General features: G+C 41.2%; 1 protein-coding gene across 7 annotated transcripts in view; it reads right to left on the reverse strand.

The window, feature by feature from the left end:
* Nucleotides 1–512: 512 nt before the first annotated feature.
* The window catches only part of LOC109879714 (transcription factor 4), a 351,270-nt gene continuing 336,560 nt past the window's right edge, over nt 513–15,222 (reverse strand). For 4 of the 7 annotated variants that reach the window (XM_031826057.1, XM_031826059.1, XM_031826062.1 and 1 more), the window contains 3 exons: nt 12,246–12,475; nt 10,008–10,143; nt 513–4,504 (listed from right to left, as the gene is read on the reverse strand). In XM_031826057.1, coding sequence (XP_031681917.1) covers nt 4,456–4,504; nt 10,008–10,143; nt 12,246–12,475 — 415 coding nt within the window. In that variant the 3' untranslated portion in view covers nt 513–4,455. Of the gene's footprint in view, nt 4,505–9,989; nt 10,144–12,245; nt 12,476–15,222 lie in introns of all 7 variants that reach the window. The other 3 variants (XM_031826058.1, XM_031826060.1, XM_031826063.1) reach the window with 1 other exon arrangement.

The following is a 15,222-nucleotide window of genomic DNA, read 5'->3' on the forward strand; positions in this document are numbered from 1 at the left end:
CAGCATGAATTAGAATGATCAGAAATTATCAGGGATGATCAAGAATGATCAGGAATTAGGTGGAATGATCAAGAATGATCAGGAATTAGGTGGAATGATCAGAAATGATCAGGACTGATCAAGAATGATCAGGAATTAGCTGGAAAACACTGTCAAATAATAGACTGAATCTGCCTAACGTTTTTTGGGGGAAAATAGCTAAAAAGATTGCAACATTTTTCAATCTTTACTAATAATATATTAACGTTAATTTTCAGATGATAGGGGCACATTTTAAGACAATCAAACATTTTAATTAACCTGACAAATGAAGATTTCTTGCCAACTGTAACTCTGACCAGTACTTGTTTGGCACCACTTGAATACAGTCAGAATATTGAGTATTTCCCTGTGGACGAGAGTTGTGCTGTCTGTCAACGAGTCATCGTGGTGCAACACTGAGATATATATATATATATATATATATATATATATAAAGAACAGTGAGTTGAGAAGCCATGACACACATACAGTTACGTGCCATTGATATTTAATTAATATTGGCACCTGGCTAGAATAACCAGACAATTACAAGCAGAATACAACTGATCAAATCAACTCAATTCTCTCCCACTTTCAGCTATTCACCACCAGCACCCCCAACCAAAAGGTCATGAACCCTGTGTAATTATGACTTATTTTATACATTATTTCTTCAAAAATACAATGAAAAATGGCAATGAAAAAATGGCAATGAGCATGGAGCATGAAAATAATATTATATACCTTCTTGATATAAACAAACAAAATGCTGAAAAAAAACTAAACAAATATGATATTGAAACCTTTGACTACATTTTCAATGTGACATGTTTTCAACACCAAATGTTACTTTTTCATCTTTTAACAAAAAACTAACACAACGTATTATCTAAACACAAAATAACAACAGCCTACATGTAAAAATATAACTTTTACATACACAATTTCAAAATAATCGTCAGTTTGCATTTGTTGCATACAATTGACAAATGTCTGCGTTTCCTTTGAAAGGCTGAATAGCAGTGAGTGGAGCATGTTGTAACTCTGGTCCCTTTTGTCCCATCAGGGACGCCATAGTCAGTCATTGTGATGTCACGGCCTGCCAGAGAAGACCGGTCCCTTTTGTCCAGTCAGGGACGCCATAGTCAGTCATTGTGATGTCACGGCCCTGCCAGAGAAAACCGGTCCCTTTTGTCCAGTCAGGGACGCCATAGTCAGTCATTGTGATGTCACGGCCCTGCCAGAGAAAACCGGTCCCTTTTGTCCAGTCAGGGACGCCATAGTCAGTCATTGTGATGTCACGGCCCTGCCAGAGAAAACCGGTCCCTTTTGTCCAGTCAGGGACGCCATAGTCAGTCATTGTGATGTCACGGCACAGCAGAGAAGAACGCGTCTTGTCTCTTTAAAGTAACACTGAGATGCCTTTTCAAACCTTCTACCCATCTCTGAGAAAATAATTAATCACCACCAAAACAACCTCTCCTCTGAAAACTGGCACCTTCCTTATTTATATATTGTATATATTTTTACATTTATATATATAGATTTTTCAAATAGATTATCTTCCAGTTTCAGTGCCTTTGCGTTGATTGGATAATGTAAACCACATTTAAAAACAGCTGCTGACGAATCTCCATAGGGCAGCAAGTTGTGGTTTAGTACTTTTTTCATCAACGGAGAAACCAGAACAGACAAAGAATAAGAGAAAGATTTCAAAAAGAGGAAGAAGGTTCTGTTTTACACATACAACCACACACGGGTACTGAAGACTACAGGGGCTCACGGACAAGCCAATATTGATAAAAAAGCTGATAGCTATAATACAACGCTCAATAACAGACGTGTAGGTCACTATGGAAACGGGCTGAAACTTGGAATAATACAGGAAGGGGTCTGAAACTCGGGGTGCTGGGGCCGCCAGGGGGCTCAACTGACTAAAACAAGGTCTGTTGAGGGACACGTCATCTAATTACATATAAGCATACAGTACAATTAAATACAGTTTATCCCAAAAATACTTTTTTTTCTCTTTTGACTGATTTCTTTTTCTTTTTTTGAATTCCCAGGTCGGAAAAAACCTGACTGCATAGACCTAATAACTAACAGTTCCCTAAGCTTGAATCCTAAAAAGTTCAGATAACGTCCGTTTCCTCCTCATCGCATTTGAATGATATGAACTCTGAAAGGCACATTGGTAGAAGTGAATGTTAAAATTGCATCTCTGGAGCCTTGCAGGGTCTGGGGATTGGGGCAGGAAGGGAGAACTGGGGCGGGTGACAGAGGGGGGTGTGAAGTGCTAGACCGGGGTTTATAAATCAGACAAATCATACAAGATGACCGACTGCTCGGCCTCTGGGATGTACATCCCCCCTCTGGCTGTGCCTTTCCGACGCAGCGTCATCGCCAACCAGGACGTGACATCACCAACCAGGAAGTGACGTCATCACGGGGCGAGAGACTTTGTTCTGGATCTGTCTGTGTGACAGACACAGCAAGGAGACAATCTCTCCACCCTTTCTTTTCTCTCCGTCCTTCCTTCATCTGCCTAGTAACATGGGCTAACGAACAGTAACACTACCAACGGCCTGCCCTCCAATCACAAGGGTCCATTTGCTCATCTGCTCCGCCCACGCAAAGGAATGGCCAATGAAAACACATTTAAAATCTGAATCTGGACATTTGCTAGTTTCGAGTGGCTATAAGTATAAGGGGCAGCCATTTTTTTTTTGCCTCTATCCATTCTAGCATACAGTCCAAAACAAAGTGTTATCTCAAAATGAATCTGTTCTGTTTTAGATTAGAAGTACACTTTTTTGTTGTTGTCATTATTGCGTGTTTTTACAATACTTCGAAATTCTACATAATGTCTACTTTTCATATTCTATTAATACCCTCTCCCGTCTAGACTGACTGATTGAGTTTTCATATATATCTAGCTAACTTGAAACATCAAGGAGGATTTCAGGCACTACTGCAAGAGTTTCCACAGTGTGGAGAAGATTGCCATTCAGTTGATAGGGCTGTGTTCACTAACAGCTCAGTCTGCAACATTGTTAAACATTGTTTAAAAAACATAATGATATGTTTGAAATAGTCCCCCAACATCGAGTAGTTGCATCAATTATTATATATATTTTTTTTCATTTTTTAAAAATCTTTAAGATATATAATAACAGAAAGAAATAAGAACAAATGTATTGTACTGTAGTACTCTAGAATCTGTAGTACTCTAGAATCTGTAGTACTCTAGAATCTGTAGTACTCTAGAATCTGTAGTACTGTAGAATCTGTAGTACTCTAGAATCTGTAGTACTCTAGAATCTGTAGTACTCTAGAATCTGTAGTACTGTAGAATCTGTAGTATTGTAGAATCTGTAGTATCTGTAGTACTGTAGTATATGCATTATCTGTAGTACTGTAGTACTGTAGAATCTGTAGTACTGTAGAATCTGTAGTATTGTAGAATCTGTAGTATCTGTAGTACTGTAGTATATGCATTATCTGTAGTACTGTAGTACTGTAGAATCTGTAGTATCTGTATTATCTATAGTACTGTTGTGTCTATAGTATATGTATTATCTGTAGTATTGTAGCACTGTAGTACTGTAGAATCTGTAGTACTGTAGTATCTGTAGTATCTGTATTATCTATAGTACTGTAGTATATATAGTACTGTAGTATCTGTAGTATTGTAGTACTGTGGTATCTGTAGTATCTGTAGTACTGTAGTTATTGTAGTATCTGTAGTACTGTAGTATCTGTAGTATTGTAGTTTCTGTAGTATTGTAATATCTGTAGTACTGTAGTACTGTAGTATCTGTAGTACTGTAGTATTGTATTATCTGTAGAACTGTAGTATCTGTAGTATTGTAATATCTGTAGTACTGTAGTATTGTAATATCTGTAGTACTGTAGTTTCTGTAGTATTGTAGTATCTGTAGTATTGTAGTATCTGTAGTACTGTAGTATCTGTAGTTTCTTTAGTATCTGTAGTACTGTAATATCTGTAGTACTGTAGTATCTGTAGTACTGTAGTATTGTGGAATCTGTAGTACTGTAGTATTGTAGTATCTGTAGTACTGTAGAATCTGTAGTACTGTAGTATCTGTAGTACTGTAGTACTGTAGTATCTGTAGTACTGTAGTATTGTAGTATCTGTAGTACTGTAATATCTGTAGTACTGTAGTATTGTAGTATCTGTAGTACTGTAATATCTGTAGTACTGTAGTATTGTAGTATTTGTAGTACTGTAGTACTGTAGTATTGTAGTATTGTAGTATCTGTTATGTTGTTCCATAGCCAATATACATGTGGGTTCATTTATTTCTACAGGAGACAAAAGACAGGTTGTCAGGGCAAGACGTTGGTCAGATCGATCGATCGTTGATTGACGTGATCGGTTGATTGATTGGTTCAGGAAATAAGAGAATGTTGTCAAAGGAAGTGGTCACTCATCATCTTGATGAACTCCGGGAGCTTGGACCTATAGGAGGACAGAAGGGGTTAGAGACAGCTGTTACCTGGACAAACCAACAAAGATGACACGTCACGACACACGCATGCACACACACGCACGCACGCACGCACACACACACACACACACACACACACACACACACACACACACACACACACACACACACACACACACACACACACACACACACACACACACACACACACACACACACACACACACAAACAAATGAGAAGAAACCTAAAGGATTAGCTTCTGTACCTGTGTACCACTGTCTGATTAGCTTCTCTACCTGTGTACCACTGTCTGATTAGCTTCTCTACCTGTGTACCACTGTCTGATTAGCTTCTCTACCTGTGTACCTGTGTACCACTGTCTGATTAGCTTCTCTACCTGTGTACCTGTGTACCTGTGTACCACTGTCTGATTAGCTTCTCTACCTGTGTACCACTGTCTGATTAGCTTCTGTACCTGTGTACCACTGTCTGATTAGCTTCTGTACCTGTGTACCACTGTCTGATTAGCTTCTCTACCTGTGTACCACTGTCTGATTAGCTTCTGTACCTGTGTACCACTGTCTGATTAGCTTCTGTACCTGTGTACCACTGTCTGATTAGCTTCTCTACCTGTGTACCACTGTCTGATTAGCTTCTCTACCTGTGTACCTGTGTACCACTGTCTGATTAGCTTCTCTACCTGTGTACCTGTGTACCTGTGTACCACTGTCTGATTAGCTTCTGTACCTGTGTACTGGATTTCAGATGCTTCTCTTTCCACTCCTGAACCTTATGGAGAACACAACTGTTGGTTCTTCACTACAAGCCTCCTGTCTCCACCTTCTCTTTCCACTCCTGAACCTTATGGAGAACACAACTGTTGGTTCTTCACTACAAGCCTCCTGTCTCCACCTTCTCTTTCCACTCCTGAACCTTATGGAGAACACAACTGTTGGTTCTTCACTACAAGCCACCTGTCTCCACCTTCTCTTTCCACTCCTGAACCTTATGGAGAACACAACTGTTGGTTCTTCACTACAAGCCTCCTGTCTCCACCTTCTCTTTCCACTCCTGAACCTTATGGAGAACACAACTGTTGGTTCTTCACTACAAGCCACCTGTCTCCACCTTCTCTTTCCACTCCTGAACCTTATGGAGAACACAACTGTTGGTTCTTCACTACAAGCCTCCTGTCTCCACCTTCTCTTTCCACTCCTGAACCTTATGGAGAACACAACTGTTGGTTCTTCACTACAAGCCTCCTGTCTCCACCTTCTCTTTCCACTCCTGAACCTTATGGAGAACACAACTGTTGGTTCTTCACTACAAGCCTCCTGTCTCCACCTTCTCTTTCCACTCCTGAACCTTATGGAGAACACAACTGTTGGTTCTTCACTACAAGCCTCCTGTCTCCACCTTCTCTTTCCACTCCTGAACCTTATGGAGAACACAACTGTTGGTTCTTCACTACAAGCCTCCTGTCTCCACCTTCTCTTTCCACTCCTGAACCTTATGGAGAACACAACTGTTGGTTCTTCACTACAAGCCACCTGTCTCCACCTTCTCTTTCCACTCCTGAACCTTATGGAGAACACAACTGTTGGTTCTTCACTACAAGCCTCCTGTCTCCACCTTCTCTTTCCACTCCTGAACCTTATGGAGAACACAACTGTTGGTTCTTCACTACAAGCCACCTGTCTCCACCTTCTCTTTCCACTCCTGAACCTTATGGAGAACACAACTGTTGGTTCTTCACTACAAGCCTCCTGTCTCCACCTTCTCTTTCCACTCCTGAACCTTATGGAGAACACAACTGTTGGTTCTTCACTACAAGCCTCCTGTCTCCACCTTCTCTTTCCACTCCTGAACCTTATGGAGAACACAACTGTTGGTTCTTCACTACAAGCCTCCTGTCTCCACCTTCTCTTTCCACTCCTGAACCTTATGGAGAACACAACTGTTGGTTCTTCACTACAAGCCTCCTGTCTCCACCTTCTCTTTCCACTCCTGAACCTTATGGAGAACACAACTGTTGGTTCTTCACTACAAGCCTCCTGTCTCCACCTTCTCTTTCCACTCCTGAACCTTATGGAGAACACAACTGTTGGTTCTTCACTACAAGCCACCTGTCTCCACCTTCTCTTTCCACTCCTGAACCTTATGGAGAACACAACTGTTGGTTCTTCACTACAAGCCACCTGTCTCCACCTTCTCTTTCCACTCCTGAACCTTATGGAGAACACAACTGTTGGTTCTTCACTACAAGCCACCTGTCTCCACCTTCTCTTTCCACTCCTGAACCTTATGGAGAACACAACTGTTGGTTCTTCACTACAAGCCACCTGTCTCCACCTTCTCTTTCCACTCCTGAACCTTATGGAGAACACAACTGTTGGTTCTTCACTACAAGCCTCCTGTCTCCACCTTCTCTTTCCACTCCTGAACCTTATGGAGAACACAACTGTTGGTTCTTCACTACAAGCCACCTGTCTCCACCTTCTCTTTCCACTCCTGAACCTTATGGAGAACACAACTGTTGGTTCTTCACTACAAGCCACCTGTCTCCACCTTCTCTTTCCACTCCTGAACCTTATGGAGAACACAACTGTTGGTTCTTCACTACAAGCCTCCTGTCTCCACCTTCTCTTTCCACTCCTGAACCTTATGGAGAACACAACTGTTGGTTCTTCACTACAAGCCTCCTGTCTCCACCTTCTCTTTCCACTCCTGAACCTTATGGAGAACACAACTGTTGGTTCTTCACTACAAGCCTCCTGTCTCCACCTTCTCTTTCCACTCCTGAACCTTATGGAGAACACAACTGTTGGTTCTTCACTACAAGCCTCCTGTCTCCACCTTCTCTTTCCACTCCTGAACCTTATGGAGAACACAACTGTTGGTTCTTCACTACAAGCCACCTGTCTCCACCTTCTCTTTCCACTCCTGAACCTTATGGAGAACACAACTGTTGGTTCTTCACTACAAGCCTCCTGTCTCCACCTTCTCTTTCCACTCCTGAACCTTATGGAGAACACAACTGTTGGTTCTTCACTACAAGCCTCCTGTCTCCACCTTCTCTTTCCACTCCTGAACCTTATGGAGAACACAACTGTTGGTTCTTCACTACAAGCCTCCTGTCTCCACCTTCTCTTTCCACTCCTGAACCTTATGGAGAACACAACTGTTGGTTCTTCACTACAAGCCTCCTGTCTCCACCTTCTCTTTCAAGGGTTTTTCTTTATATTTTTTTACTATGTTCTACATTGTAGAATAATAGTGAAGACATCAAAACTATGAAATAACACATATGGAATCATGTAGTAACCAAAAAAAGTGTTAAACAAATCAAAATATATTTGAGATTTGAGATTCTTCAACGTAGCCACCCTTTGCATTCTCTCAACCAGCTTCATGAGCTTCACCTGGAATGCATTTCAATGAACAGGTGTGCCTTGTTCAAATCTGTGGAATTTATTTCCTTCTTAATGCGTTTGAGCCAATCAGTTGTGTTGTAACAGAAGAGAGCCCTATTTGGTAAAATACCAAGTCCATATTATGGCAAGAACGGCTCAAATAAGCAAAGAGAAACGACAGTCCATCATTACTTTAAGACATGAAGGTCAGTCAATAATGAACATTTCAAGAACTTTGAAAGTTTCTTCAAGTGCAGTCTCAAAAACAATCAAGCGCTATGATGAAACTGTCTCTCATGAGGACCGCCACAGGAAAGGAAGACCCAGAGTTACCTCTGTTGCAGAGGATACGTTCATTAGAGTTACCAGCCTCAGAAATAGGCAATTAACTGCACCTCAGATTGCACCTCACAGAGTTCAAGTAACAGACACATCTCAACATCAACTGTTCAGAGGAGACAGTGTGAATCAGGCCTTCATGGTCGAATTGCTACAAAGAAACCACTACTAAAGGACACCAATAATAAGGAGAGACTTGCTTGGGCCAAGAAACACAAGCAGGTGGAAATCTGTCCTTTCGTCTGATGAGTCCAAATTTGAGAATGTTGGTTCTAACCGCCATGTCTTTGTGAGACGCAAAGTAGAAGTAGATGAAAGCATGTGTGGTTCCCACCGTGAAGCACGGAGGAGAAGGTGTGATGGTGTGGGGGTGCTTTGCTGGTGACACTGTCAGTGATTTATTTAGAATTCAAGGCACACTTAACCAGCATGGCTACTACAGCATTCTGCAGTGATACACCATCTGGTTTGAGCTTAGTGGGACTTTCATTTGTTTTTCAACAGTACAATGACCCAACACACCTCCAGGCTGTTTAAGGGCTATTTGACCAAGAAGGAGAGTGATGGATCGCTGCATCAGATGACCTGGCCTCCACAATCACCCGACCTCAACCCGATTGAGATGGTTTGCGATGAGTTGGACCACATAGTAAAGGAAAAGCAGCCAACAAGTGCTGAGCATATGTGGGAACTCCTTCAAAGACTGTTGGAAAAGCATTCCAGGTGAAACTGGTTGAGAGAATGCCAAGCTGTCATCTTTTTATTTAACGAGACAAGTCTGTTAAGAACAAATTATTTTTGCCAAATGTGCACCGCCCTATGGGATTTCCGATCACAGCCGGTTGTGATACAGCCCGGAATTGAACCAGCGTTTGTAGTGATGCCTCTAGCACTGTGACTGCTGCGCCACTCGGGAGCCTGAAGGGTGGCTACTTTGAAGAATCTAAAATCTAAAATATATTTTGATTTGTTTAACACTTTTTTTTGGTTACTACATGATTCCATATCTGTTATTTCATAGTTTTCGGTACTGTATGTTATACTACTGTCAAACCTTGATTCAGTCTCATCGTTTCTGCACAACATTCAACTACAGACGGTGAAACAATCAACCCAATACATCACACACAATCAAAACCACAAGATGGTTTTCACTGAGTTTCTCTTGATGAAAACTAAAGCAAATTCCACAACTACACACACACACAGCGGAACACACAATAAGCACACACACTAAAAACACACTTACTGCCAATCTGCTGTTCAAATGTACCCAGCATTTTGTATCAATAGATGTGAGAGTTTGTAGAGTCAGCCAGGCTCCCATTGTTAACTACCCAGCTTGCTTCATTTCAATCCACTTGGACTCAAGATGTACAGATGGAGAAATAGTCCCCATTTGTACTTGTAAATCTGCTATAAAGTGTATAATTTATATGGGATGCGAGCGCGAAACAAAACAACAATGCCAACCATTTACACAATGCAGAGCGTTGTAGGCAAAGTCACTGTGGAAAGACTGACAATTAGAACAAATAGTTGTTCTCTGTTAAAAGTGGTTTTTTTATTGAATATTACTTGTCTGTTTTGTATTGATTCCTTAGCAAATGGAGCCAGAATGTTAAACATTATAAACACCAATTTAATTTTCTTAGTTTTTTTTAGGGGGGGGGGGGGGGTTAATGGTATGTTATGGTACATGTGTTTTCACAGCAGATTAGTTTAAAGTGAATATCTTCTGACCATTTAGGGGGGTTTTACATTTGTCCCATTGGGTTGGAGGCGTCCCCCATGCCGTGGTGCGGCCCGGCCAGGGAGAGGGTCGCTCCGCCGTCCGACGAGCCTTTCTCCTCTTCACGTCTCTTCAGACACGCTGCCTTAGGGTTCAGGTTCCTCTCTAGAGACACGGACCCACACACACACACACACACACACGCACACACGAGCGCGCAAGAAAACATAGACACAAGTTAAGTGTTTAAAGAACTGAAGCAGCACCCCCATGTGGATCTGAGAAGATAGTGCTCTGTGTGTGTCCTGTTAAATTACGGAGAGAATCTTAACTTCCCACTCAAATCAGATTTACACTAATTAATGCGGCGACATCAATAGGAAGCTAAGTGAAAATTCAACTTGAAGGGGAAGTTAAGATTCAACCACAGCCAGGCCTAAAGAATAATGCACCCTGGTGTGTGTGTGTTGGTGTGTGTGCATGCGTGTGTGTCTGTATTGTCTCTGACCTCTGATTTGCTGCTCCAGGCTCAGTAGGTGTGTGTATGTGTATGTGTGTGTAGTAGAAGTAGTAACAGTACTAGTACTAGAAAATGATTTATAAAGTACTACTACCACTACTACTGCTACTACTACTACTACTACTACCACTATACTACTACTGCTGCTACTACTATACTACCACTATACTACTAATGCTGCTACTGCCACTACTACTAATACTACTACTACAACTACTACTACGACTACTATACTACTTCTATACTACTACTACTACTGCTGCTGCTACTACTATACTACTATACTACTGCTACTACTACTACTACTACTAATGCCACTACTACTAATACTACACACACACACACACACCCACACATACTGAGCCACATACTGAGCCAGGAGCAGCAAGGGAAATCTGTGTCTGTCTGACATGTGTGTGTCTATGTGTGTGTGTCTGTCTGACTTGTGTGTGTCTGTGTGTGTGTCTGTCTGACGTGTGTGTGTCTGTCTGACGTGTGTCTGTCTATGTGTGTGTGTCTGTCTGACGTGTGTCTGTCTGACGTGTGTCTGTCTGACGTGTGTCTGTCTATGTGTGTGTGTCTGTCTGACTTGTGTGTGTCTGTGTGTGTGTCTGTCTGACGTGTGTGTGTCTGTCTGACGTGTGTGTCTGTTTATGTGTGTGTGTCTGTCTGATGTGTGTCTGTCTGACGTGTGTGTGTCTGTCTGACTTGTGCCTGTCTATGTGTGTGTGTCTGTCTATGTGTGTGTGTCTGTCTGACGTGTGTCTGTCTATGTGTGTGTGTCTGTCTGACGTGTGTCTGTCTATGTGTGTCTGTCTGACGTGTGTGTGTCTGTCTGACGTGTGTCTGTCTATGTGTGTGTCTGTCTGACGTGTGTCTGTCTATGTGTGTGTCTGTCTGACGTGTGTCTGTCTATGTGTGTGTGTCTGTCTGACGTGTGTCTGTCTATGTGTGTGTGTCTGTCTGACGTGTGTCTGTCTGATGTGTGTGTGTGTCTGTCTGACGTGTGTGTGTCTGTCTGACGTGTGTGTGTCTATGTGTGTGTGTCTGTCTGACGTCTGTCTGACATGTGTGTGTCTGTCTGACATGTGTGTGTCTGTCTGACATGTGTGTGTCTGTCTATGTGTGTGTCTGTCTATGTGTGTGTCTGTCTATGTGTGTGTCTGTCTGTGTGTGACTATATATGTATGCGTACAGAATAGGTATATATATATATATGTGTGTGTGTCAGGTCCCTATAGGTATATATATGTATATGTGTGTGTCAGGTCCCTATAGGTATATATATGTATATGTGTGTGTCAGGTCCCTATAGGTATATATATGTATATGTGTGTGTCAGGTCCCTATAGGTATATATATGTATATGTGTGTGTCAGGTCCCTATAGGTATATATATGTGTGTGTCAGGTCCCTATAGGTATATATACATATATGTGTGTGTCAGGTCCCTATAGGTATATATATGTGTGTGTCAGGTCCCTATAGGTATATATATGTGTGTGTCAGGTCCCTATAGGTATATATACATATATGTGTGTGTCAGGTCCCTATAGGTATATATATGTGTGTGTCAGGTCCCTATATGTATATATATGTGTGTGTCAGGTCCCTATAGGTATATATATGTGTGTGTCAGGTCCCTATATGTATATATATGTGTGTGTGTCAGGTCCCTATAGGTATATATATATGTGTGTGTGTCAGGTCCCTATAGGTATATATATATGTGTGTCAGGTCCCTTGCCTCTGACTTGCTGCTCCAGACTCAGTATGACGGCCACGGCCTGATGCAGTATGAGCAGTTTGGTCTGTGGCTTGTCACTCTTCAGGTGCAGCTGCACCATGCGCCCCAGCTCCTTGAAAGCCTCGTTGATGTCTCGGACACGCAGCCGTTCCCGGGCGTTGTTGGCCATCCTGCGCTCCTTCTCACGTTCGATCTTCTGCTCCGGAGACAAGTCCTCGTCGTCCGCGTTGCTGTGGGACCGATATAGGGGACTGATCAGCACCAGCTAAACCAACACTTACCCTCAGTCTGCAGTCTGAATCTCCGTTTATAGGATTTGTGATGCCTATTCATTTACTTGTGCAACTGACTGCACTGTAGATACAGTTCATTCACAAATTATTGACCCTTTTTTCCACATTTAGTTGTTGTTACAGCCTGAATTTAAAACGGATTAAATTGAGAATATTTGTCACTGGTCTATCAAAGTGGAATTATGTTTTTTTCATTTTTATTTTTATTTTGTACAAATCTATTAAAAATTAACAGTTGAAATGTCTTGAGTCAATAAGTATTCAACTCCTTTGTTATGGCAAACCTTAATAAGTTCAGGAGTAAAAATGTGCTGAACAAATCACCAAATTAGTTGCATGGACTCTGTGTACGATAATAGTGTTTAACATGATTTTTGAATGACCACCTCGTCTCTGTACCCAACACACATACAATTATCTGTAAGGTCCCTCAGTCGAGCAGTGAATTTCAAACACAGATTCAACCACAAAGACCAGGGAGGTTTTCCAATGCCTCGCAAAGAAGGGCACCTATTGGTAGATGGGTGATAAAACAAGCAGACATTGAATAGCCCTTTGAGCATGGTGAAGTTATTAATGATGGATGGTGTATCAATACACCCAGTCACTACAAAGATACAGGCGTCCTTCCTAACTCAGTTGCCGGAGAGGAAGGAAACTGCTCAGGGATTTCACCATGATACCGATGGTGACTTTAAAACAGTTGCAGAGTTTAATGGCTGTGAAAGGAAGAAACTGAGGATGGATCAACAACATTGTAGTCACTCCACAATACTAACCTAATTGACTGAGTGAAAAGAAGGAAGCCTGTACAGAATACAAATTTTCCAAAACATGCATCCTGTTTGCAACAAGGCACTAAAGTAAAACTGCAAATGAAGAGGCAAAACAATTCACTTTATGTCCTGAATACAAAGTGTTATGTTTGGGGCAAATCCAATACAACACATCACTGAGTACCACCCTTCATATATTCTAGCATAGTGGTGGCTGCATCATGTTATGGGTATGCTTGTCATCATTAAGGACTATGGAGTTTTTCAGGATAAAAAAGAAAAGGAATGCACAGGAAAAATCCCAGAGGAAAATCTGGTTCAATCTGCTTTCCACCACTGGGAGATGAATACGCCATTCAGCAGGACAATAACCTAAAACACAAAGACAAATCTACACTGGGGTTGCTCACCAAGAAGACAGTTAATGTTCCTGAATGTTACAACTCTGACTTAAATCTACTTGAAAATCTATGGCAAACACCTGAAAATTGTTTTCTAGCAATGATCAACAACCAATTTGACAGAACTTGAAGAATTTCTGAAAATAATAATGGGCTAATGTTGCACAATCCAGTTGTGGGATTGAGACTTACCCAGAAAGACTCACAGCTGTAATCACTGTCAAAGGTCAAGTATTGACTCAGGGGTCTGAATACTTATTGTAAATGAAATATTTCTCTATTTCATTATTCTGTTAAATGTGGAAAACAACATGTTTTCATCTTTGTCATGATGGAGTATTATTTATTATTATTGTTGTTATTATATTATTATTATTATTATTATATAGTATTATCTGTAGATGGGTGAGAAAATAAATATATTTAAATCGTTTAAAAATCAGGCTGTTATACAACAAAATGTAGAATAAAGTTTTTTTCTTCTTCAATTGAATAATTTCTGAAGGTATATATAGTAGATGGTGTTGGAAACGGAAACAATTCATTTGCATCTATTTTCAATTATTCAATGCATCTATTTTCAATTTTTCAATGCATCTATTTTCAATTTTTCAATGCATCTATTTTCAATTATTCAATCGTTAAAATGTTCAATTGCTTAATGCATCTATTTTCATTTGTTTAATAAATATATTTCAATCGTTCAATTAATATATTTTCAATCGTTCAATGCATCTATTTTCAATTGTTTAATTGATCTATTTTCAATCATTCAGGGCATCTATTTTCAATTGGTGAAGGCATATATTTTCATGCCTTCAATGCATATAGACAGAGGGTGGGAGACAGAGGGTAGGAGACAGAGGGTGGGAGGGAGGGTGGGAGACAGAGGGTGGGAGGGAGGGTAGGAGACATCTTTTTTTCAATCGTTTCATCACGATAATCTGGGGTTGGGTCCGAATTAGTCTGATTGGATCATTCCAGGTGGAAGGTCTATAAACGTTGTGATGTCACAGAGTTTATCCTGGGATGGGCTGGATTCCCCAAGTGCATTTTGGGAATGAGGTTGTGGGGATTCTACTCTGGTGTGTGAGAAACAGCTAAAACATGGCTCAAGGCCATGGACCGGACTGGGCCGCCTGGCTTCAGATACACTCGAAGGACTACATTTGGAGCAATCGATGTGTTAGTGAACCAGTGGAGGCTGTAGAGGGGAGGACTGCTCGTTAATAATGTCTGGAACGGGTGTTTGATGTATTCAATCCCATTCCACGGATTCCACTCCAGCCTTTACCGCGAGCCCATCCTCCCCCATTAAAGTGCCACCAACCTGCACAGTGTGTGTGTGTGTGTGTGTGTGTACTGTATAGTATATGCGTGTTTATGTGATTGTTGAGTGACTGCCATAACAGCTGTAATTGTAATTGGCTATAAATGTAGTCTATTGACTAGACAGGCCATAGCATGTCACAGTTAGCTATGTAAGTGAGGATATTTGAGTGTGTTT

The sequence above is a fragment of the Oncorhynchus kisutch genome, linkage group LG6 (genome assembly GCF_002021735.2).
Source record: "Oncorhynchus kisutch isolate 150728-3 linkage group LG6, Okis_V2, whole genome shotgun sequence".
Classification (NCBI taxonomy): domain Eukaryota; kingdom Metazoa; phylum Chordata; class Actinopteri; order Salmoniformes; family Salmonidae; genus Oncorhynchus; species Oncorhynchus kisutch.